The sequence below is a fragment of the Urocampus carinirostris genome, chromosome 12 (assembly GCF_059441175.1).
Source record: "Urocampus carinirostris isolate Australia breed hairy pipefish chromosome 12, RoL_Ucar_1.0, whole genome shotgun sequence".
In the NCBI taxonomy this organism is placed as follows: Eukaryota; Metazoa; Chordata; class Actinopteri; order Syngnathiformes; family Syngnathidae; genus Urocampus; species Urocampus carinirostris.
Genome location: NC_142360.1, coordinates 12526489 through 12553643, shown reverse-complemented (window position 1 = coordinate 12553643; position 27155 = coordinate 12526489). Strand labels below are relative to the sequence as shown.

Here is a 27155-nt window from a genome sequence, read left to right as displayed (position 1 = left end):
CTGAAGTTTAAAAAGGAGGAGGTACATGCTGTCATAAGAATGACTTCTGGCAAAGGCTTTGATGTGAGTTTTGAAACGGCAGCTCTTTATCAAGAGTTTTGGAATCGCTTTGAGGGAGTGAGGTCCCAGTTTTCTGGATTTACAGTGGAGAAGCTGACTGATAATGCTAACAAGATTGTCATTGTTAGAATGTTTAGTGAAATAATCAGTGCTGATGACGTCTGTTATTGGTTGAGTAGATACTGCTCAGTAAAAGGCCAGGCTATGAAGGTGAGGTGTGAGAAAGGCTATTGGACTGGTGCCTGGAGGGTACCCGTCCAACTACGGCAAGATCCTCAGGGCTTTCAGGGACTGAAACAACTCCCGTCGACTATATTCCTGGGGGAAAACCGTGGCTTTATCCACTATCAAGGGCAACCGAAAATCTGTCGCAAATGTGGTGAGCATGGGCATCTGGCTGAGGTATGTGATCGAATTTTTTGTGGAAAGTGCAGAACAATTGGACATTCCTTTGAGGAATGTATCAATAGCAGAAAATGCAATCTCTGTGGAGAAACGAATCACCTCTTTAGAAACTGCCCGAATTCGTTTGCTAACAAATTGAAAGCTAGGAAGGCAGTTAACAAAGACAACAAAGACAATGAAATGATGTCAGACAACATAGATAATGAAATGAATAAATGTCACAAAGACAATGAAATGAATAAAGATAACAAAGACAATGAAATTAATAAAGTCATGGAAATACAAAATGAAAATGAACAAGAAATGAATGAAGTTATAGAAATACCCAATGAAGATGAACAGGAAATGAATAAAGTTATGGAAATACCCATTGAATTTGATCAAGAAATGCACAAAGAAATTGGACAAGACAAACAAATTGAAAAAACAGATGTACCTACCAAAACCCCTGGAGGAGAGACCAGAGGAGAGACCAGAGAATCAAAATTGAAACAGGAAGAACCTGGAAATTCTAATTCGATTTCTCATAAAATACCTGAATTTGGACATGACAAACGAATAGAAAAAGCAACAGCCACTCCGAAAACACATATTAATCAGGAAGGGCCTGGAAGAGAGTCCAAATTAGCAAATTTGTTTGCTACGCCATTGCCGGGATTTGGAGAAGACAAACAAATCGAAAAGGCGAATGACTCTCCAAAAACCCATACGGGCACTGGAAAGAGGGGTAAAAGTAAGACAAAATTGGGAGTGGTGAAAAAAACAGAAACAAAGATAAGAGATTTAGAAGAAAGCCGATTGCCGGTGAATAAGCCCACAAGGGAACTGTATGAAGTTGAGACGGAGGAAGTCGGGGAGGGAAAAAATCTGACCCTTTGTGGGCAGGGAAGTAAGAGACCCCTTGATAGGTCCTCTGGCTCACCCCCTAACCCAGAAAAAGGGGAAGACCTGGAACCACAGACAGAGAGTCAGAGGGTCCCAGAGTTTTCCACGGTGAGTCTCAAAATGAGGTACTACTCTTAAGTGATGTGTCTGACACAGGTGACACTCTCGATGATCTCGATGATCACCAAAGAATGGACTCAGATCCCCCGGTTTTGTCTAACTAGTTTAAATACTTTAACAACAATTATGAACATTACATTCTCTACTATCAATGTGAGAAGTGTGAGATCAAAGGTTAAGGCTCACAGTGTTTTATCGTTCTTAAAAACTATCAGAACAGATGTGTTTTTACTACAGGAATGCTGCATCCCCTTTCTAAAAAATTATAAACAGTGGGAAGAGATTTGGCCATATCCGTCATTATGGAGTGGCTCGAATGAAAACCGTAACGATGGGGTAGCCATTTTAATAAACAACCCTCAACTCATCATAAAGGGGAGTACTGTGATGAGAGACGGACGCGCAATCTTAGCAAGACTTTCTTATATAGGGAATGATTTTAACCTCATTAACATATACGGCCATGCCGACAGACAACTCAGGTACGAACTTTTAGAGGACATCCAGTCGCATATGCTAGGCCATCAACCACTAATCGTGGGAGGAGATTTTAATTGCATCCTAAGTAGGAAGGATAGAAAGAGGACCGATGAGGAGTTTAAAGTAGATAAAACATCAACTTTATTACAAGACATGTGCCGGACATTTAAACTGGTGGACTGTTTCAGATCCATACATCCAGGAGAGGAGGGCTTCACCTGGTTCAGTAGTGACAATGCCAGAGCCTCTCGAATAGACTACATATTTACAAGGGGTTTAGCACAGAGTGATGCAAGATTAATTCCAGTTTTTTTTTCGGATCACTTGCTACTGTCCTGCTCTTTCTCATTTCCTTCAGGTATGACTGTTGGGAAGGGTTTGTGGAAGTTAAACTGCTCCCTGCTGGAGGATGAGGCTCTAGCCGCACAATACAGGGAGCTGTACAAAGACTGGCAGACCCTTCAAGACTCGTATGATTCACGAGCACAATGGTGGGAAATGACAAAGAAACGAACACAGACCTTTTTTAAAAATGCAGGGAAAAACAAGAAACTTAAAGAGATGAAACGCATGTCGGGACTACAAAGAAGACTCCAACGCTATTTCATCCTAACAGAAAAGGGGATGGACTTTAATGATGAAATCAAAGAGACCAAACAAGAACTAAACGCTTTGGTGGAAATAAAGAGCAAAGGCATCATAATAAGAAGCAGAGAAAGAGAAATAGAAGAAGGGGAAAAATGTACACGCTATTTTTTAAAAAAAAATTATGAGCAAAAATGAGGGGCTTTTTAAACTTAAAAACGAAAACGGGCAAATAACAAAGGAAAGTAGTGAAATAACCAGATTGGTCGAAGACTACTACAAAAAATTATTTGAAAAGAAAGAAACACATGAGAATGAAATGGGGCATGTATTAGATCATATTTCAAGATCAGTGCGTCAAGACCCCTTTTTAACATCGGACTTTACCCAAGACCAACTGAATGATTGCATAAAGACTATGAAAAAAGGCAAATCACCCGGGGAGGACGGACTCAACCTCGAATTTTACCGGACTTTTTGGGATATTTTAGCACCAGATCTGTTAACTGTTTTTAACAAATTTTCCAGTCGAGACCATATGCCAGACAGTTTCAGAATAGGGATAGTTACTCTATTGCACAAAAAAGGAGACAAAATTGACTTAAAAAACTGGCGACCCATAACGCTTTTAAACGTGGACTGTAAAATTTTCAGCAAGCTTCTAGCAACACGAATGTCTGTTGTCTTGGGAGACTTGGTTGATCCAGACCAAACCTGTGCCATTGTGGGAAGGAAGATCAGCGACAGTCTCATGCTGATCCGTGACACCATTTGTTATGCGAGAGACAGAAACATGCGACTAGCGGTCCTAAACCTAGACTTTGAAAAAGCCTTTGATCGAGTCTCGCACCAATACCTCTTCAGGGTATTGCAAAAATGTGGTTTTCCCCAAAAATACATCAAGTGGGTAGGACTGCTATACCGAGACATCTACAGCAAATTCATGATTAACGGGAATTTATCGGAAGCAATCGAGATCAACTGCGGTGTACGTCAAGGTTGCCCTATGTCTCCCCTTCTCTATGTTCTTTGCATTGAACCTTTGGCACAAATGTTAAGAAAAGATAGATTTGTCGAAGGCATCAATATCCCAGGAAGTGGGGGACAAATTACCAAGTGTGTTTTGTACATGGATGATTTTAATATTTTATGTACTGACCGCGCATCTGTTGGAAGAGCCCTTGACTTGACTGACCTGTTTGGGAGGGCGTCTGGGTCAAGGCTAAATAGAGAAAAATCACAAGTGAAGTTTTATGGAATGTGGAAAGAGACAGAAAAGGCAGGACTCCCGCTGACGGTGTTAAAGACAGACCAGAAAATCCTAGGGATAAAATTCAATGCGGATGGAGGAGGCGAGACCAACTGGGATGACGTGACAAGGAAAGTTAAGCAAAAACTTGTTTTTTGATCACTAAGAAAAATGACAATTGAGGGGAAGGTCCTAATCATCAAAGCGATCATCCTCCCAATGCTTTTGTCAATCAGTTTAATTTTTATGCCTAAAAGAAATGTGCTGTTACAACTGGACCGAGCCATCTTTCGCTTTGTCTGGGGCTCAAAGTGGGAAAGGATAAAAAGAGATACAATGAAAAAGAAAAAGGAAAAAGGGGGGAAAGGAGTGCCTGACCTCCAGCTTTTCCTGGGAAGCAAATATGTCTCTCTCCACTTCCAAAACGCTGTGGGCCCACCCAACAACCCGAAAAGTCAAGCAATGACCCGGTTTTGGATGGGCTCATATTTGCGGAAGTTAAAGCTTGTACCAAACAATCGTTTGATTCCAGTTTCATTTAACTTGCCACCAACACATCTCTTTATTCGGGATTTTTTGAAGAAGTTTGATTTGGAAACACAAGAATGTCACACTTTACAAAACCACAGGGCCCTTATTGCTATTGTGCAAGAGCGAGCTACAGTAAGCCCTGTGCGGGGGCTTGCGTTTGGCGAATTCACAACGGTTTGGAGCAATGTGAATCATCCTGCCCTCCCAAACAGACTACGAGACTTGTCATGGATGGTGGCTCATGAAGTTCTCCCAGTCAGAGCCGTAATGCACCACCGAGGAATGTCAGCGACTTCGACGTGCCCTCGACCTGGCTGTGGCGCCCAGGAGTCGGTGAGGCACCTTTTTTGTGAGTGCAGCGCTGCCCAGGTCTTGTGGACAATGGCCGACCAACTAGGAAAGTTCCCGGACTTGCCAGCAGGGGAGGTCCCTGATGCACAGTACGTGCTTTACGGGGTGAGTCGGTCGAGGAGGCCTCGGAACGACTTTGCCAGGGACTGGCTCACTCTCGCCGCCATCAAGGACGCCATCTGGACCTCCGGAAACCTGCTGGTATGGAGGTGCAGGCAGATCCCCCCCGTGGCTGTGCTCCAAATGGCTGCAGATACTATACAATCTGCGAGCGGCGGGCCTAGGACGCGGCCATAAAGAAGACTCGTCTGCACCCACCCGGAGGGGGGAGCCGGAGCTACACTGTGGGAGTCCCGGCAGCAACGGCCTGGGTTGTGGAACCCAGAAGGGAGAGGACCCAAGAAGAAGGGAGAGGACCCACACAGAGGATTGGAAGAATGCTGCTTGGGAGGGTGGGATGGCAGAGCTATGCCCTTGCACAATAGTATTGCCTTTTACACGCTGGTTAACTACTGTTAAAAGAAAATAACTCTGAAATTGTTTAATTGATGTTGAAAATGTCAGGAAAAAATGTTAAAACGTCATATCGTCACGTCATATTGTCAGATATAAAAAAATTGTGAATATGCTTGATGGCTGTTGAGATTGTCGTGTTTGTTTTGCTGCTGTTGGTGTCGGTGGATTTGTTCAGACCGAGGACAATCGACTTTGGCCTGGACGGATCTATTGACACTAACAAAGATGTTATATAATGAAATTGTGAATATGCTTGATTGCTAATAAGATTTTCGAGAAGGTTTGTTCAAACCTCACTTTGTGTTTGCTGTTAAAAACGTAATATTGGAATATAATATTGTGAATGTGCTTAATTGCTGTTGAGATTGTCATGATTGTTTTCTGTTTTTAGTGTCAATAAATTTGTTCAAACCACAGACCAAAAATAATCGACTTTGGCCTGGACGGATCTATTGACACTAACAAATATGTTATATAATGAAATTGTGAATATGCTTGATTGCTATTAAGATTTTCGAGAAGGGTTGTTCAAACCTCACATTGTGACATTGTGCTTGCTGTTAAAAAAGTCATATTGAAATATAATATTGTGAATGTGCTTAATTGCTGTTGAGATTGTCATGATTGTTTTTTCTGTTATTAGTGTCAATAAATTTGTTCAAACCAAAAAACCACTTTGTGGGCCCACCCAACAACCCGAAAAGTCAAGCAATGACCCGGTTTTGGATGGGCTCATATTTGCGGAAGCTAAAGCTTGTACCAAACAATCGTTTGATTCCAGTTTCATTTAACTTGCCACCAACACATCTCTTTATTCGGGATTTTTTGAAGAAGTTTGATTTGGAAACACAAGAATGTCACACTTTACAAAACCACAGGGCCCTTATTGCTATTGTGCAAGAGCGAGCTACAGTAAGCCCTGTGCGGGGGCTTGCGTTTGGCGAATCCACAACGGTTTGGAGCAACGTGAATCATCCTGCCCTCCCAAACAGACTACGAGACTTGTCATGGATGGTGGCTCATGAAGTTCTCCCAGTCAGAGCCGTAATGCACCACCGAGGAATGTCAGCGACTTCGACGTGCCCTCGACCTGGCTGTGGCGCCCAGGAGTCGGTGAGGCACCTTTTTTGTGAGTGCAGCGCTGCCCAGGTCTTGTGGACAATGGCCGACCAACTAGGAAAGTTCCCGGACTTGCCAGCAGGGGAGGTCCCTGATGCACAGTACGTGCTTTACGGGGTGAGTCGGTCGAGGAGGCCTCGGAACGACTTTGCCAGGGAATGGCTCACTCTCGCCGCCATCAAGGACGCCATCTGGACCTCCAGAAACCTGCTGGTATGGAGGTGCAGGCAGATCCCCCCGGTGGCTGTGCTCCAAATGGCTGCAGATACCATACAATCTGCGAGCGGCGGGCCTAGGACGCAGCCATAAAGAAGACTCGTCTGCACCCACCCGGAGGGGGGAGCCGGAGCTATACTGTGGGAGTCCCGGCAGCAACGGCCTGGGTTGTGGAACCCAGAAGGGAGAGGACCCACGCAGAAGGGAGAGGACCCACACAGAGGACTGGAAAAATGCTGCTTGGGAGGGTTGGATGGCAGAGCTATGCCCTTGCACAATAGTATTGCCTTTTACACGCTGGTTAACTACTGTTAAAAGAAAATAACTCTGAAATTGTTTAATTGATGGTGAAAATGTCAGGAAAAAATGTTAAAACGTCATATCGTCACGTCATATTGTCAGATATAAAAAAATTGTGAATATGCTTGATGGCTGTTGAGATTGTCGTGTTTGTTTTGCTGCTGTTGGTGTCGGTGGATTTGTTCAGACCGAGGACAATCGATTTTGGCCTGGACGGATCTATTGACACTAACAAAGATGTTATATAATGAAATTGTGAATATGCTTGATTGCTAATAAGATTTTCGAGAAGGTTTGTTCAAACCTCACTTTGTGTTTGCTGTTAAAAACGTAATATTGGAATATAATATTGTGAATGTGCTTAATTGCTGTTGAGATTGTCATGATTGTTTTCTGTTTTTAGTGTCAATAAATTTGTTCAAACCAAAAAAAAAAAACTTTCAATATTGTGAATGTGCTTGATTGCTGTTGAGATTGTCAAGAGGGGTTGTTCAAACCTCACACTGTTTGTTTTCTGTTATTAGTGTCAATAAATTTGTTCAAACCAAAAAAACTTCTTGATTTTTAAAGTTTTTTTATTAGCGTAATTACTAAGTTTTGAATGGTAACCGTTTTGCAAAAAAATAATGGCTTCAAATGGTCATGACCATGGCCAAAACTCCACATTACTTATTAATATTTGACCGCTAGATGTCACTGTGTGGTGCTACAGGAAACATGTGGTGCATTAATTTCTCTTTACGATTTTTGTTCAAACTTTCGTAAAGACATAAAAAAAGTAGAAAAGGAAAACGGGAGAAAAAAGACGAGAAATTGGAAAAAATGTCAAAAGGGAAAATAAACAAAAAGGGGGGAAGAGAGATAAAAAAAATACAGGAAAAGGGAAAGGAAAGACAAAGGGGAAAGGGAAGAAAGAAGGAAATACAAAAGGGGACAACAATTAAAAAACAAGCAAAACAAAAGAAAACGGGGAAAATTAAGAGAAAATTGCAAAAGGGGAAAAGGCATAAAAAGGGGAAAGGAAAAATAAGAAAAAAAGGAAAAACAAGAGGGAAATGTGAAAAAGGGAAAAAGAAAGAATAAATGAAAATGGTAAGAAAAGGGGAGAAACAAAGATAAAGGGGAATATTAAAAAAAAGGCTTAGAAGAAGACAGAAATAGGGAAAATACGGTAAAAATAAAGAAAATATGGGGAAAGAAAGAAAAGGGTGGGAATGGAGGTAAAAGGGGTGGAGAAGATAAAAAGAAAAAAAGTTGGGAAAAGATGAGGAACTATTTTTTTTAAAAAGTGGAAAAAAAGAGAGAAAAGAAAAAACATGCTTCAGTGTACCTGTAGCAGCAGATTGGCCGACAACCATTTCAACTCCCTCTAGGTGAGCCTAATTGTATGTCAAATGAATATACATTCCTCGACCTACGAGCATTAAAATGCAGGTTCATATGATAGCTCATGTATTTCATTCTAAATTTTAGAATAAACATTTTTTTTAATTACTTAAGTTTTACCACCAGGAAGAGCTAATTAGTACACATTTGATACCATCCCCATTAACGAGGCTTCTGATGTGCTGCCATATTAAAAATATCCATAACCAAGTAACAAATCTCTACTTTTGTGTGCGTTGCTGCCATCTTGTGTTAAATGATGGCAACCAACCAATAACTTTCACGTTATTTCCCGAATGTGTTTTTAAAATGACAAATTTATATTTAAATAAATTCGAAAAGCTGAGTTTCCCAAAAAGGGAAAATAATACGACCTATCCATATACTTTACGGCAAATACAACGAGACCAATTAAAAACAATACACTCAAAAATATTGATAATTTATTTTCCAAAAATTAAATATAAAAAATAATCGGACTCATACTTTCATTATATGAATTGACGTTGGTTACAAATCTGTTGGAATTGATCGTAGAAGACTCTGGTCTTCCGTAGGTGACACTTCCGGGTCAAGCTTGCACATGTGGTAAACAAGCATGGACGCCTCCGAAAAATGGAGCGATGTCGGCAAAAGTCCGAGTTTGAAGAACCTGACGGACGGAAATTTCGGTGTGCTGAAAGAGAAACAATGTGACGCCGTCCAGGATTTGGTCGCAGCGCACATCGAGTCTTTCGATCATGCCATTGGGGAAGGACTCAACCACGTTGTCCAGGTTCCGAACATTCACTGCACTACTTATTACTCTTTAGATTACGACGTCATAATAAACTAATTTCGCTCGTTTACATCCTTTAGTAGCTCACTTATAGGTGGCTAGTTTTGATTGACAGATATTTAATGCACTGTTAATAAAACTACTTAATCCCTTAGAAACAATCGAACATTTTGAATTGATGTTCTGGGCTTTATTTTCACTACAGGAACACGCTTATATCTGGGTTAGAATTTTAAACCAGGGTTACTAATCAGTCATTATTAAGAAAAAAGGTTCGGAAACTCTGCTTGGGTTTGAAATTCCATCCGTCCATTATCAGCACCGCTTATCCTCAGTTGGGTCGCGGGGGTGCTGGAGCCCATCGCAGAGGGAAAGGGGACACCTTGAACTGGTTGTCAGCAAGTCGCAGGGCACATGGAGACAGACAACTCGCTTGCTCATTCACTTCTAGGGACAATTTGGACCAGCCAATTAACCTGACATGCATGTTTTTCGAACGTGGGAAAACCCACGCGAGCACGGGGAGAACACGCAAACTCTGCATGGGAAGGCCGGTATCTGTTTTTGATCACATGACCTCAGAACTGTGCCGCAGACGCACTAACCACTCGTCCGCCGTGCTGTCTGGTTGGAAATTCCATGTTCTATAAACCAGTGTTTTTCTCTTTTAACCTGTATGCCGTGAGACCTTGTCTAATTAATATGCCACAGGAAATTGCCCAATTTTATCGTTGTAAAAAAAGGATGCCATTGTTCACTATATTTGTTGTCTTCTAGTTAGCAACTCAGTAAATGTAACATTAATGTATATCCGTAGGTAGCATCGGACTAGTTGAGAGAGAGAGATAGAGAGTAAGAGAGAGAGAGATTCCTTGGTTAAATAAAAAATATTGAAAAACACTGTTTTAAACAGAACATATTTGAAGTCAGTTTTAGACTGCTATTGATTTGGACTCACTGTAATGAAATGAATTCAAAAAATGAGAATTAAATAACATACAACATATTTACTAAAATTGTTCAGTCAAATTTTGTATGTGATTTTGTTGTCATAAAAATATAATTCTACATTTGTTATTTAATTTCAGATTAAGTGTTCATTATTAGTTCATTTTCTCTTGAGTGATGACGAGATGTAAATCATTTTACATAGCATAGCTTGTTGTAATGACTAGTCACATAAATTGATTAAGGTGAAAAATGTTTGGACTGTCAAGCGGACGGGACCAAGATAAGCTTGTCCACATTAGCCCTATGTTTTGTCAATTTGTTTTAATTAAAGTTTTTGATTTTGATTTCATTGTAACTTTGTACTAGATGAACAGTGTAATAAATCACTAAATAATGTTAAGAATGATGAACGCCAGCATCAGAGATATGTTAGGCTGCAGTGTTCCTAATAGAGCCATTGTGTTGACATGTCATTAGGCCATCCCGCCGCTAGAATTTATGCTGAAGGGCGAGCGCATCAGCCTGGTCTTCATAGAGGCCACCGTCCAACCGCCGGCTGTGGCAAAGGCCACCATTTGCCATGAGATGAGGGTCTTCCCGGCCGAGTGTCGTGGCAGGCGGTGCTCGTACAGGGGGAGGATTGTGGTGAGTACGGCTTTGGAGATCCTACATGGTTTCAGCATAGGAAATGCACTTATATACATATACATATATATATATATACACATATATAATATGTGTCTGTGTGTCACTCTGTCTGTCCTACTCTGTCTGTCTGTATATATGTACACTAACGTTATGTTTCCTCACTTAATCATGCGGACTTTGCCGGAAAATTAAAACTTGATGCTCAATCTTACCACCATTGTGTGATGATGAGTGTTTTTATCTCATCTCTTTAGCTACACCGCTTATCCTCAGTAGGGTCGCGGGGGTGCTGGAGCCCATCCCAGCAATCATCGGTCAGTGGGCAGGGGACACCCTGAACTGGTTGCCAGCCAATTGCAGGGCACACAGGGACAGACAACTCACTCGCTTATTCACACTTAGGGACAATTTGGACCGGCCAATTCACCTGAAATGCATGTTTCTGGAATGTGGGAGGAAACCGGAGTGCCCGGAGGAAACCCACGCAAGCACGGGGAGGAGTGTTTTTATATAAAGCACAATTAAACACTGCCCAAGATAATTTAACTGAAGTACAAAGTATGTCACACACGCTAATCAGCTAGAAAGCAAATGCTAACATCAGCTAGCTACCAGAGACAAAGGTTACGTTTCCACTCCTAAAAACCCAAATGACAAACGGATACAAGCAAAGTGACTTACCCTTCTACTGAGCTACCTTCATCCTCATTGGCGACTCCATGTTTTGGTTATGATTGCTGCCTCACCATCGTGGTGCTCCCGTGCCAAAGCACTTTTCCGAAGCTTGGAAGCGACGCACCTATTTGTTTTATGAAGTGTGGAGTGCTCCCACACTTTTTCTGACTTTGGACGAACTGCTTTCTCCGTGCTGATCATGTTGATTGACCATAGCCTTTAGAAATAGCGCCTTGGTTTGCAATTTGCCTCTCTCTGTTGTGCTCGCCAACTCGCGCTGAGTCTGACGTCTTTGGCTCCACGACATACCGAGTGACGCACAACTCCCGCCACATGACAAATACATGAACTAATTTTTTTTGTTGTTGCAGCCCTAATGTGTGTGGGTGTCGGGAAAAATATCTGATCAAAGCCATTCCTGCCAGCCAATGGTGATATATCATATTGAAATTATCCCCAGAGGTTTGATACCCACTGATAAGCTTCACCAAACCCTTTGCAATAATTTTTTTTCACACTAAAACAACAAAAAAAACACCTTTTTAACGTTTTTGCAACTCTGAGAACATGCTACTGAAAACATATTGATACATTATGGCCCTGAATTAGTCAATTGTTCTGGTGTTGATTTTTGACTCCAATTTTGCATGAGTCCAGGCGGACGTGAGCTGGTCTGTGGATGGCGTCCCAAAAGGGGTGGTCAAGCAGGGGCTCGGCCAAATTCCTATCATGGTGAAGTCTAAGATGTGTAACCTGCACGGGATGACGCCAGAGCAGCTCGTGGAACACCATGAAGAGGCTGAGGTAAGGTTGGAAACGCTGGACATGCTTTAAAAAAAAAGGTTTGAATTCATGATTATAAGCCTTGCCTGGGGTAACTTACCGTATTTTCCGCACTATATGGCGCACCATGTTATAAGGCGCACCTTCAATGAATGATATATTTTAAAACTTATGCCATACATAAGACGCACCCCATTATAAGGCGCTATAAGTGCATGCTGGTTTAAGATCAGGTAATTGTGCAATTTTGTAATTGTAATCCTGTGCAGTCCTTCGAGACATTTTTTGGGATTAAGGGCTATTTACGGTAAATAAATGTGACGACTTGACTACAGTAGAGAATGTAGTTACGTTATGCAACCTCTAGATGTTGCCACGCTCAAGGGAATGTCAACAAAACATTCAAAAAGGTCAAGCTTTATTAACAAACAAGCTTTCCACAACTCCATTCACTCCCAAAATAAATAAACAGCCGTTTTATTATTTTCTCTGAGGTAAAGCATTTTCGTGACACATCTTTAACATCTTTGAACAACATCGACATATCATTTTATTTTTTGTCCATTTAGTCAACACGCAAAGAAAAAAACGTCTGATACTGTTATTTTAAATGAAACGTTAGTGCAATCGCAATAAAGTGACACTCGTAATGTGCAAAAACAACGAGTGCAAAACGATAACAATAAAGCAATAACATAATAACTGTAAAATGTAAAACGTAAACACATAAAAGAAAAACAAAGATCACTCTATAAGCTCCTCATCGACGAATCCCTCGAATTCTTCTTCTGCTGTGTTCGAATTGACCATATCTCAGTGAATGGGCCATCCAACACGTCCGGTGTTTTTGTGCCAGCGCTGTTGCCTTCATACGTATAGTTATCGTACTGACACTTCTGCTTGCCGCTCTTTGTTGAACAACCCACTGTTCAAGTGTCTCCTCTAACTCTGGCCATCTTGCTTTATTGCCACGGAAACTTTGTTGAGTTTTCCTTACTTGGCGGAGCTTATCTTCATCCTTTCTCCACTTCCGTACCATCGATTCATTTAAGTTTAACTCTCTCGCTGCCGCTCTATTGCCGTGTTGTGCTGCGTGACTGATCGCTTTGAGTTTAAACTCGGCGTTGTACGCGTGTCTCTTAACAGGAGCCATTTTTTATACAAATGCACGTATGAAAGAGAATCTCGCTCTCTCTCTCTCTCTCTCGCTCTCTCTCTCTCTCTCTGTCAAACGTGACATTCTGAATAATTCTGCGTTTGTTTAAGGTAAATTGTGCTTTACATCTTCACCAGTCAAAACCCTGGATTCAGACAAATACTGTATTTGTTGAATATGAATTAAGCAGTTTAATGGGGTAGCCATTTTGCCACTTAGTAAACAAATACAACACGAGCCCCGGCAACTACCAATCGTTTAATATTTCCCAGTATGCACAGCGCGAAAAATGGAGTCGGCGGCTGTTTCACGTAGTTGCGAGACCTTGCGAATTTAATATTGAGCCATATATAAGGCGCACTGTGTTATAAGGCGCATGGTCAGCTTTTGAAAAAAAAATAAGACTTTTAGGTGCGCCTTATAGTGCGGAAAATACGGTAATCTTACAAGTCTCTGTGTGTGTTTGAAACATTTGTTAGGCCAGTGGTGTTGAAGCCAAGCAGTTGGAATATTGAAAATATTTAAAATGATATAGTCAAGTAAACCTAATTGAACCTACTGAAAAGCTTACAAATATATTCAAATATGATCACATAAGGCACTGTCTTAAATCTTTATTTTTCAACAAGCACAAAAGACATTTCCTTGATATTAAAATCGCCATAACATAAACATGAAACTAAAGAACCCAAGTGTCATCAAGAGCCTATATTTGAGCAAAAAAAGTTCTTCAGTGAATAAAATAATCGCAACTGTCTATCTTTCACTAAACTACGAAAAAGTAAAGTGCTAAGAGATGTAACACAGTGACAACAAATACACGATTACCTGTGTGTGATGCTATAATGAATAAAGATCATCTCAGGGCTTTGGGGGCCTTGTCGTTGACATGTGTGTGTTAGGGTTTAAAAATGGGGCTAGAGTTTTCAAAATAGGGGTTTTCCACTATTTTTTGGGTTTGGAATATTAAGTCTATGTTTAAAACCAAAGCAAAGGATTATTGTATCAGTGTCTGAAATAATGTCTGCCTGGACGCCCGGGGCGTGCATCTTTTACGTCGGGCGTACAACTTACAAAACGTCTCCGCCCGGGTGGCTGGCAACTTTTTCAAGAAAAACTAAATATTTTTTTTTCAAATCAAACGTTTGCTTTTTTCCGATTTTGAAATCTTTGTTCGGTTTGGAAATTTAGGAATTTAGTTTCGTTTGACAATTTGCATACTCGGCAGACAATCAGAAGCCTGCATTGAATAACTTCGTGCTGTCGGTCTCTCCCGTGCGTTATAAGGTCGTGCATTTCAAAGTAGACGCACGGAGAACACAAGAAAAATGGAGAAGTGGTTAGGAATCAAGGCAAAACCTCAGCCCCAGAAGAAATATTCAAAAGAAGCTAACAAAATTTCTGACACTACAAAACGTAAACGTACATTACAAGCATCGCGGAAAGAGGAGTTCACGTGGCTTCTAGCAGACGACGCAACTCAAACATTGCATGAATGAAGATGAGTAAATACAGGTAAATACTGATGGCAGGTGGAAAATAGAGAAGTCATATTCATATACACAGTAGATTTATAATTAACATAATTTTAAAGTGTTGTTCCGTTATATATTCTGATTATCAATCCTTAATACTTTGCAACAATGTTGTTTTTTTTTTTGCGATTAGTCGTCTTATTGTGTTTCAAGTTGTGAAAAATGGGGCAGGCAGCTTTATGGCTGGGCAGGCAACTTTTCAGAGTTGTCTGCCCTGGTGTCCGGTAACTTTTTGTCATGAGTTTCAGACACTGCTTGTATAGTTTTAGCTTTTTTTGTAGTGTGTAGGGTCGGTTTCCAAGTCTCAATTAGAGTTTCAAATATTTGTTAGGGTTTCCAATTATTTTTTAAGCTAATTCTCCCTTAGGTTTAGTAACACAAGTTTCAAAGTAGGATTTAAAAATGAACAATAAGGGTTTCAAGCTATGTTCCCTCTAATTTTTCATGTATCTGAGCAAATACACAAGCTCCCTGAGCAAACTGAGGACGACTGTGAGCAACATCAGAAATGCACGCTTTATTTTTAAATAAGTAATTTGGTCCACTTAAAAAAAAAAAGACAAAAATCTGAAAAATGGGATGTGTAGATGTTATGCAGTATGTGAGAGTCCTGCTTTGGCCATGGGAAGAGTCCTGCTTTGGCCTGGCCTAGGGTCCTGTTCTTGAAGATATGAGACATATACACCTTTCAGACATAACATTTTGCTCACATTAAAACATTCACATTTTGCACAATGATTTGTGCAAGCAATACTACCAAAAATACTACAGAAAGACTACTATGGAAACATTAAAAAACTACAGAAATAATACTACAAGAATACTACACAAATAACACTAAAAAAATATGACAGAAAAATTTAAAAATACTACAGAAATACATCAATGGAAATACTACTGTAACACTACAGAAATACAACTACAATATTACGTCCAAAATACAACTATAAAAATACCACATCAATTCCCCTACGAAAATACTACTACGGAAATACTGCTAAAATACTGCTGTAATAATGCTATGGAAATATGAAACCCGAAATACAATGTTTTGCAGAGCAGACCTTTCTCACTTGAAAAAGAAAACATCTCACCCAATTTCACCGCTTTTTCTTCCATTTGCACAACCATTCCAACTTAAAAGAACTGCATTTCTTTTTTACTGTGGCTTGGTGAGTGGATGTGTCGCTACCTGATGCGGGGTTTATATTAGCATTTATTAACCCGCTAGCTAACCTGCACAGCGCATATAGGCGGGGCGCAGACGCAAGCAACGTCAATGCCACGATTGGCTTTGTACCGTAAGTGAACTGTATCGTATCATTGGCTAGACACCTGTCACTAACTGAGTGAGGAAAACAAAAGAACAATATTGTTGGGCGAATTAATTATATTAGATTAAGTCTAATATTAGATATTAATTAATACGTTATGTTGCTGTTGTTTATGCGCCAGATAGATCTTCTTGTGCGCCGAGCATGTGCGGACTTTGCGCAATTGGGGGACAGTGCGCAATTGCGCACGCACGCAGCTTAGAGGGAACATGGTTTGAACAAATGTATTGACACTAATAACAGCAAACAAACAATGTGAGGTTTTAACAACCCTTCTCGACAATTTTAACAGCAATCAAGCATATTCACAATTTCGTTATATAACATCTTTGTTAGTTTCAATAGATCCGTCCAGGCCAAAATCGATTTTTTTTTTTGGTCTGAACAAATCAACCGACACCAACAGCAGCAAACAAACATAGGTTTCAAGCCTTTAAAACCAGGATTAGGGTTCAAAACAAAGTTTTGTGCTTCAAAAAAGTCCTTTACGCCTTTGTTTAGGATTTGAAATTGTGGTTTTGAACCATTGTTTTCGCCGTCTGTGGTGTATTTAGGAAATGGGCGGCTACTTCATCGTGAACGGCATCGAAAAGGTGATCCGCATGCTCATCATGCCTCGGAGAAACTACCCCATTGCCATGTCGCGACCCAAGTGGAAAAACAGAGGCCAAGGATACACGCAGTACGGTAAACATAAAAGACGTCACTCTCAATCATCGTTTATCCACTAAGACGCTAAAAGAAACAGTTGTCGAAGTGAGGAAGATGAGTTGATGAAAATCTCAGTCGATGCTGGATGGATTTCAACTCCATTCACTTTGAGTTCTAGTGTTTGTAAAGCATTTGCCGGTTTCTGGAATTTATTGCTGGAGAAAGAAATTAGACACAGCCATTAGTGCCATGTGAAAAGGCATAGATTAAATAATTAATGCTCTTTGGTATTAGTTTTCTGTTTGTTGGATGATCCTGATAATTTCCTGCATAAAATCCAGAACATAGTTAAACTGTCATGTCAGACAGTGTGAAAGGGTTAGTGAGTTATTCTCACAGCTACCCGTGATTCAGGTTAAGAAAATATTTTAAAGGGCCGCTAATATTTAACCTCTATTGCAACCCAACATGAGTGCTGAAAAGCACAGACTACAGAGAGTCAAAGTGACTAAATCCCACCAATTTTGTTTTCAATTGTTGCCAGCTTTTCACAAAGTTTTTTTTGGGGGGGTAAAATTATGTCAGCTCGCCTTGGCGAAGTCTCGTGTGATGTAAAACATACATTTCTTGACAGTATTTAAAAAGATGCACGTTTTAAATGATAGTTTATGTATTTTTCCTATTATTCAAATCAATATAGTTTTTTTAGCAACACACAATGTCATTTTAATTTTATTCTTGTGTAACAAGTTTATTTTTTTTAACCTAAAAAAATAACCCAAAAGTTTGGGTGCGCGTTATACACAAGGTTTTACGTTAAGCTATGACTGTTTTTGTGATTGATTGGTCGATGAATATCAGCGACCCCAATTGCAAAACATTGGATGCCACTAAATTGAGCCTGGCAGCAATTGCACCAAATCTTAACCACTTGACCACCAGTGATATAGATGACATACGAAATACATTCGTTTTTTTTTTCTCATTATCACTCTATTTTCATTCACGGTACCAGAGACGAATGTTAGAGAATGGAGAAAACTGAAAGTCATCCCGAAGACATACTGGTAAATAAACGCAAAAAAGCACAACATGGGAAACAATTGTTCGGTGTATCTCATAAATCTGACTTTAGATGAATACATTGGATTTTTTTGACAATATTGTGTTCATAGTTAACGTTGAGTGATTTTAATCATGGAGGTATGTATTCGACAACATTTGTCACTTTGCTTGAGTTAAGAAAACGTGAAACAAAATTTCTTACACAATTTTTGATGAAATAAAATTAAAGGTATGCGTTATACTCATTCTCAGTCTTCTTCTTCATAACCCAATACATTCGGTAAAAAAAACGACTTCTACTTTGTACTCAAATATATTTTCCCAGAAAGAAAAACGTGATTGCCAATGTGTGCCGGTACGGTATTAGTGCAGCTTGATATTCGCAGCAGACATTGCCTAGGCATTGCTATTCTAACTATTAAAGCTACTTGACAGCACAACTGTTCAGCGCCCCCTTGACGATGATGTGCTGTCAGTGGCACTCGAAGAGATAATGTCTTGTTTTTTGTTTTTTTAAGTTCAATGGATTTTATAAAACATTTTGCATGTCTTTATATCTGACACTATGTCATTGGTGCTAGGAACGACAGAGAAAAGGGTAATTTTATTGAGATGTTTTCACTCCCCCACATTGCAGGGATATCCATACGCTGTGTGAAAGAGGAGCACTCGGCGGTGAACATGAACCTTCACTACCTGGACAACGGAACCGTCATGCTAAACTTTATCTACCAGAAGGAGCTTTTCTTCGTGCCACTCGGCTTTGCGCTTAAGGTACGCCCTATACAGGCATGACAATCTCTCAACTTTAGGAGGAATTCACCGTTTTGAAGTCAAAAAGCGTGACTTAGGTGCTTTGTATAGATCTGAGGGGAAAATGTCTTGAGGTGGCAAAAGGCGTATTTTGAGTTTTCCCGGAGTGAATCCGACGATTGATTTGGTGCGTTTGAATTAAAGTCAGTATAGTACACACGGGCAGGAGTACTGTATTTATTCTTGTTTTATGTGAATTAGATTTGATCTCATTATGACAGTATTTTGATTCACAGTACCAGATACAAATGTTAGAGATGGGAGAAAACAATGTCGTGCTGAATGATATAAACTCAAAAAGCAGGAAGAGTCAAGTCATGTGTATTTGTATAGCCCCTAATCACAAAGAGTCTCAAAGGGCTGCACAGACCACAGATTATTGTAAACCACAGACTATATTATACCATCCCCTGATCTAAAACCTACATGAGGGCAAGGAAAAACTCAAAAACCTCAACATGAAAATGAAGAAACCTTGAGAAGCGACTGCACACGAGGTAATCCCTCTTCCAGGATGACCAGGCTGCGACAGATGTTGCAATAACAAATAACATGAAACAACTCTTTGTTGTATCATGCCTCTATGATTAAAATCACTCAACGTTAACTATGAACACAATATTGTCAGAAACTTCCAATGTATTCATCTAAAGTCATATATATATATATATATATATATATATATATATATATATATATATATATATAACCATCCATTATCCGTACTGCTTATACTCAATAGGGTCGCAGGGGTGCTGGAACCCATCCCAGCTATCCTCGGGCAGTGGGCAGGGACTATGGCCTAAAATGACCAAAAGCCTCGGGCAGCAGATTGTCCAGATGAAAACAAAAGGGATGACCGTTTCAGCCATAGCAGGACAAGTTGATCGTTCCAAATCTGACTTCAAGAATATTGAATCTTTACAAAACTACTAACTCAATCAAGTCGCCCAGGAAGGCAGGTGGTCCATGAAGGACAAATGCAAGAGAGGACAGGTCACCGCGGAGGATGTCGATCGGTAATCGTTTCCACGCTGCAGCTGAAATTGCTCGCCAGTTGAGTGCTGAACATGTTAAGGATCTGTCTTATCATACAGTGTCTTGCTGTTAAAGAGCATTTGGACTAAAGGCCCACACTGCAGTGAGCTTTGCTGAGGATCATTTTGTGTGGACAGAAGAGAAGTGGTACAGAGGTTACTTCAGTGATGAAAGCAGATTTAATTTATTTAGTCTGATGGGAAGCAGTATGTTTGGCGACACATCGGAGAAAGACTAAACCCAAAGTGTGGAAAGAAAAAGGCAGTGAAAGGTGTAGGAGGAAGTGTCATACTTTGGGGTTGTTTTCTGCAGCAGGATTTGGGCTTCTTGTATAGCTACATGGAGGATTGAATGGAAATATGTTTCAGAACCTTCTTCAACAGCACATGGTTCCTTAGTTGCGTTTATCGCCCAATCAGCCTGCAGTCTTCATGCAGGACAATACTCCAGGTTAAAGAATTTCCTTGAAAGTGAAAACATTGAGTCAAACGCATGGCCTGCCCAGGATCCTGATATCAACCCAATAGAGAACCTCTGGAAAAATATTGGTGACAAAGTTATGGTCAAGAAACGCACAACAATCGCCAAACTTTGGAGGAGGCTGGAAGAGGAATGGACCAAAATCACACCAGCGCAGTATAAATGACTAGTGCTTTCCTGTGGCCAAAGATGTGCCAAAGTCATTCACAGCATTCACAGCAGAGGCTTGTACACTTCTTATAAATATCTGACAGTTGCAACCTTCAGATTTTTTTACGTGGCAAAATTATTCTTGTTCTCTAAATTTGATCAGTGTTTTCTCTAAACTTAATCAATGCATTTTTAGATTGTTTTTATGTGAAATGCTTTTAATCATTTTGTAAAAAAAAGTGTTCTAGTACCATATGATATTGACACATTAAAATGTAACTTAAATTTAGAAAAGATGGTATTATTTTAAAATTATTCATTTTTTTTAATGATTTTCTCCTATTTCATTGGTGTATTCCAATTATTTTCCAAGATAATGCATTTTGAAGACAGTCTGTCATTGTTTGATATATAAAACATTTTGCATGTAAACCATATTGGTTTACATGTTAGTCGAAGAAGTTTAGGGTGTTTGAAGCAAAGTTTTGGTAGTTTTTTGGAGAATGCCGCGGTTGGGTGCAGTGGTACAGTAAATGGGGAGCTTCCAAAATGGGGCAAACTGGCAAAAGACACGATAAAATGTTATTTAACTTTGATACAGTGAAGAGGGTGTTATTTCAAAATGTGTAATATAAATAATTATTCTAAATTATTACTATTATATTTTTGCGGCTCCAATCACATGTTGTTTCTTGTGCCATTATTGCCCTTTTAACATTTTAGGATGCAAAAGTGTCAACCGTATTGCCTTAAACAGCACGTCTTTGACCTCTATTATGAGTAAAATGACTTTGGGACGGGTTTTTCCTCAAAGGTTTTTTTGGTCGATTAATGGTAGTCGGCAAATAAAGGGTTTTTTACTTTGAGAGTGGTGCCTGGCGACATGAAGTGGATGTGTCTAAAACTGCACGTTGTTTGTCGAGATGAAGCTCATATTTTCCTTGTGCTTCTCTCAGTATTGTATGTCTGACACCCCTGCCCTATAAACTTTCAACCTGCTTTCACAATCTCAAACTTCATTCTTTTCGTGCAGGCTTTTGTAGACCTGACTGACGCTGAGATGTTCTCAGAGCTCATCAAGGGTGTGGAGCAGAACTCTCTGTATTGCAGTTGCGCCTGCGAAATGCTGCGCACCGTATCAGAGCAGGGCTGCACGTCTCGCCCCAAAGTCCTCGATTACCTGGGACGGCGCTTCCGCGTCAAACTCGACCTGCCCGAGTGGTACACCGATCGGCAATGCGCAGAGTTCCTGCTGAAGTATGTTTGCCCTTCGCCATGGCAATGAGTATGCTCCTTGACTTTTGACATCTCTCCTGACGTTTCGGTGTGCCCACAGCGAGTGCATCTGCATCCACCTGGAGACGGGCTTGGAGAAATTCCGGTTGTTATGCCTGATGTGCCGCAAGCTGTTCTGCTTCGCCAAGCAGGAGAGCTTGGAGGAGAACCCTGACAGCATCGCCTGCCAGGAGGTCCTCACGCCAGGACAGCTCTACCTGATGTTTCTCAAGGTCAGTGCACGTTTGCTTGTCATGTTAGCATTTTCAGTTGCACTTAATTAAAGTAAGATCATAAACGGTATGCCCATGTTCTGTGCTTATTATTTCAACATAATATTAGCAACTAATAACTGCAGCACCAAAGACTGTAAAACTAAAAATTTATTGTTCAATTTTGAAATATTTACACCCGCTTAAAACACTTCTGCCAAACCAATTCCGTGTAGAACTGAAATCTACAGTGCAGAACTAAAATCATTGGCCAAAAATGTGCTCATTTGAATTACTGTTTTTCTCATTTTAAGACATGTTCACAATTTATTTTAAGTAAAATAAGAAAATGTATACTTAAAGGGATAATGTGTATTATTTATCCTCCAGATGTTGCTGTATTGTGTAGTGCAGGGTCTCCAACATGGTTATGAAGTTTATTCCTACCACTAGGAAGTGCTTAATTCTACACCGGACATGTTTTTTTCTACTTGAACAATTAGGTAATTTATTCCAATATTGAAATACAAATAAATAAACTTGTTCACTAACAGATTTGCTCAATTTACACATTGCAAAAAATAAATTCTTGGCAGAAAATTCTCCTCATTTTATCCAGAACTTGATAAAATATGTTAAGATCAACCACTTTTTTGTAGTACAGTGAGATCCTTTTTTTAACTTACAACGAGCAAAGATCTATTTATTTTCGATTATTTCAAACTTTTTTCTTCGAAATTATTTTCAGAAAAAAGGGATAAACAAATATCGTCTGCCAAATGAGATTTTAGGACTGCCAGAAAATTCAAATATTGTGAAAAAGTGATTTATTTTATGCAAAGCGATTAAAAAATCAAAAACTCAAGTTTTAATGCAAATTAATTATTATTAATATTGCAAGTTTTTTGATATTGCCGAATTTGACCAAAATTCAAATATTCCACCTCGAAATATCGGAATATCATAAAAAATGTATACTAGTAGGCTGTAAGCCAGGAATGGCCTATTTTTTTGGTCAAAGGATGCATTGGGTTAAATTTTGCATAAGAGACTGATAGCCGAGCCAGGAGGAAAAAACGGCCGATTGAGATAATCATTCTTTTGTATATGCCGATACGTGGTCCTGAATGAAATACATTGATAATATATGAGGAAAAAAATGACATAAGCCAATCCAAATGTTTATAAGGGATCATTTCATTTATGGTATTTTCACGACCCCGGGGTGTTAAAAGGCGCAGTCTCTGTAGCTGGTTCTATTTCTCTATTTAAGACATACATAACTGATTATTAGGCAAGTTTGGTTTCCTTCTCGTTTGTTGACTCTGGGACTATGTTTACGGAGTCCGCCATGACACTCAATAAGTTCACACGGTGGGTGTGGCATAGTGTGGTGCTTGCAAACTTTGAATCGCGTTATTGGCTTGTGCTATTATTAAAACTTGCCTCGATTGGTCAGCGCTTTTAAAACTCGAACAGTAACAATTGTGGTTGGCCATAGCCCCATCACTCAGTACAATACCTGGAAAAAAAACACAGTGCTTTGCGCTTTCACAACCGCACGATGTCACATCGCGATGTCGATTCGATTTCGGTTAATCGTGCAGCCCTAACATGTACCGTACAATCCGGACCATAGAGCGCACCTGATTATAAGCCGCACCCACCCCATTTTAAGTGGATAACCGCTTTTGTACTTACACAAGCCGCACCTGTACATAAGCCGCATGCGCCCACATTAAACATGTAACACAATCACAGAATTAACCCAAACCCGACCCGCTATTGTAACTGAATATTAAGTATACAGTTCAAAAGCTACAGCCGGCAAAATAGATGGAAATTGATACTGGTAGTTAAGATTTAATGCAAACCTGCAGAGTCCGGGTCCCGTTAAAAATAATCCAAGAAAAAAAAAAAGTATATTTCCAAAGGTAAGGGTGGGAAAAATATATATCCACTATTGTCCGCTGCGTCCACAAACACGTCTCACCTTTACTCCACTTCCCATCAGCCCCCGTTTTTTATTTCGCCCGTGGGAAAACATATCAGAAAAAGTCTCTAAAATAAATACATGACAAAAATATACAGTTGCAAATACATATTATACATGGTTACACATATTTACAAAGAAAGACGGTACACCGAGAGAGTTTTCAAAGTTTTAATAATAATATTATAACTTTCATCCCAAACCGTGCCTGTGAAGGGTAGCAAAACGCTACTATCAACACGCTCGCAACACAGTAAACGTGTCTGTTAACGAAATATACAGTACTTGTTGAAGTCAAGGAATACCGTCCTCATCTTCCTCCAAGTAACTGACGACATCAAAGTCGCCTCCCCCAGTATGGGAAAGAGACTCTGTCAAATTGACGTCGTCCCACGGTCTCTTATTCCAAAGCACGCTAGCAACACCCTCGCAAAGCAAGGTTTACGTGCAGTAACTCTGTTTCTTTCTTTATCGGACTTGAAAGCTGCGTCATGTGCCTTTCTTATTGCAATTTACATGGTAAGGATATGTCTACGCTAATTTATATTGTGCACAAGCTAAGAAGTTGCAGTCTTCCTCGGCGCATATATTCCACCGGTCTAAATCTTACCTTTTGTACTCGAGCGCCACTGGCGGCCGTCAGAAAAATTACATAAATTGGCAGCATCACTGAATAATCTGCAGGGTTGAACGTTTGGGAAAAAAGTAGCGGCTTATAGTCCGGAATTTACGGTATATAAATCGTCAAACAAACGTTCAAACTTCTGATTTCGGACTGCCTCCCCCTACTGCCCCCTCAAGGTTAAAACTTGAGATTGTAGTAGAATGAAGAAAAAAACACTCGTCGTAGTTCCAAGATCGCCTCAGGGAGGAACCACGCTCTGGCTCTGCCAGGAGGATTATTTATTGGAAAACAGAAGAAGGAAACGACACATCTGGTTGGTTTAAACAAGATTATAGGAACACAGGAAACAAATTTGATTGGTTTGGACAGAAATAAAATGTTTAAATGCAGTATTTAATATTGTCGATAAATGGCGTACGAGTACAACAAATGAGCAATAAGGATAGTGAAAGTTTACAACCCAAGTTTAGCTCTTTGATTCAGTTTGTGTGTAGCATGAATGAGCGTGAGGTGCGTCTAACAGTAGCGCTTAGGAATGTGTTTATATCGCTTGTTGTTTGTCGATTAAATCGGCGATCAGACTGTGTGCGTTCTTGAATACACGTGGGGGCTTTTGCAAAAATTCGGACAACAGTCCCACCAGACATGTAGCCCGAGCGTCTACTATCGATTCTCATTTTGGGGCGTAATCTGCCCGATGCTGCCTTCCACTCTTTGTAAAACATGTATCCTCAGACCCGATTACAATCTATCGCATACCCGCTGATGATCAGCATTTCATCGCTCTCTTCTGAGTTTCCAGAGTCAGATTAAATCAATGCATTTCTTTTTAAAGGAACTAGCGGCTAAAAGCTAGCGGTCGCCATCCTTCCCAGTTTGTTTTTGGGTGAACACATTGACTTGTGCGCCTGCCCCGCTGCTTGACTGACAACATACACTATCCTATCACAGTTGCGCACACAGTCACGCACACCCAATACACACACATAACTTCTGCCCCTCTGACAGCATTTGCCGTGTGCTGTCTGCTTAACACAATGCATGATATGTTTATATCAATAACAAAGCGGTGAACCAGTGATAAATGAAGCGGTGCGTTCACTGTATATGAGTAAAGATGAAGTTGCATCGGATTTGTTGTGGCAGGAGCGGTTGCGGGCGTGGCTGGTGTCAATCAAGCTGGCATTTGAGAAGCGAGGAAATCGTATGAAGGGCGGCTGCACGTCGGAGAACATCATCAAGATGTTCAACATGGGAACTGACCTCACCAAACCCTTCGAGTACCTGTTGGCCACCGGGAACCTCAGCTCCAAGTCAGGTGGGTCAGCGCCGCAAATTTGTGGAATTGGTTTGGCATTTAAAGTTTGAAGACAGAGTTCTGATTTACAAGCAGAGGGTCTGGTTTTCAAGGCTTGTGTATTGTTTTTAGTTTAATTCAGGCCAATATTTATTTGTATTTTTCAGTAATTTTTTTTTAACAGCAATTCTTACTCTTTCCATGCTACTCAGTACTTTTTCCATGTTATATGTTTACTTATCCATGCTTTTCAGCACTTTTTAGAACTGTTTAATATTTTTCAGTTCTTTATTTTCAATATTTTTACTGAGTGTGTAGGGGTTTTGCTTTGGGTTATTAAGAATATATTATTTTCAAATATTATCATGGTTACATTGTAAAATATAAAGTCTTAGGAAGAAAATGTTTTCTTTCTGTGGACAAAATATGATCAAAGCCACTCTTACCATCGAACGATAATTTATAGGCTTGATACATACTGATGACGTATTTTTACGTTTTGGCACCAGGGGTAGCGCTTCTGAAAACGTTTTTATACGTTACGGCATCGAATGAGTTAAGGTTTGAAGTTAAGCTTGACGTTAGGGTCTTCAAGGATGTTCGTAAATGTTTCAGGTCTGGGAATGATGCAGAACACGGGCTTGTGCGTGGTGGCCGATAAGCTGAACTTCATCCGTTACCTGTCGCACTTCCGCTGCGTGCACCGCGGCGCTTCCTTTGCCAAGATGCGCACAACCTCGGTGCGCAAGCTGCTCCCTGAGTCTTGGGGTTTCCTGTGCCCCGTGCACACGCCTGACGGCGAACCCTGCGGCCTCATGAACCACATGACGGCCAGTTGCAGCGTAGTGAGCTCATTCGCTCCCACCGTGGCCCTGCCCGGCCTGCTGTGCTCTCTAGGCGTGACCCCTGCCGATGCAGCCCCCGCTGGCTCCTATGCCGACTGCTACCCGGTTGTGCTGGATGGCGCTCTGGTGGGCTGGGTGGAGGCCCACTTGGCACAAGGGGTGGTGGACTCGCTACGGAGGTTCAAGGTAACCGACTTTGAGTCTTTTTGCGCCTGAGAGATATATACTTTTTTTATTAAATACAGTGGCCCCTCTACAAACGAGATCATTTCATCTGCAGTTCAAGATCGAATCATGGAATTTCTTGTATCTTGAAAAAATCGTCCCCATAAGAAACAACCAAAAACCAATTACTCTGTTCACGGTTTCCCCAAATCATCCTAGTTAACTCTAAATAGCTATAAACCTATGGCTCGCTTAACTTCTAATAGTTACAACTTGTTAACATAATCAGGGTTCCTGCGGATCCTTAAAGTGTTAAAAAGCATTGAATTGTTTATTCTAGAAAAATAACTTTAATTGGCATTAAAATGTCTAAAATGTCTTAAATCCAATTTCCGAAATTATATTTGTCTGAACTAAAAAGATAAAGTGACATACATCATTTTTTAATTTTAATTCCCCGATTTACTTTCATGGCAACATTGT

The 27155-nt window shown here is 40.3% G+C and overlaps 1 protein-coding gene across 3 annotated transcripts in view; it reads left to right on the top strand.

The window, feature by feature from the left end:
- polr1b (RNA polymerase I subunit B) overlaps nt 1-27155 on the top strand; it is a 40172-nt gene continuing 13017 nt past the window's right edge. The window contains exons 1-9 of one of the 3 annotated variants that reach the window (XM_088350487.1): nt 1-63; nt 10410-10577; nt 11913-12059; nt 16618-16750; nt 18417-18553; nt 21294-21517; nt 21597-21768; nt 25512-25683; nt 26278-26693. In XM_088350487.1, coding sequence (XP_088206613.1) covers nt 40-63; nt 10410-10577; nt 11913-12059; nt 16618-16750; nt 18417-18553; nt 21294-21517; nt 21597-21768; nt 25512-25683; nt 26278-26693 — 1593 coding nt within the window. In that variant the 5' untranslated portion in view covers nt 1-39. The other 2 variants (XM_088350485.1, XM_088350486.1) reach the window with 2 other exon arrangements.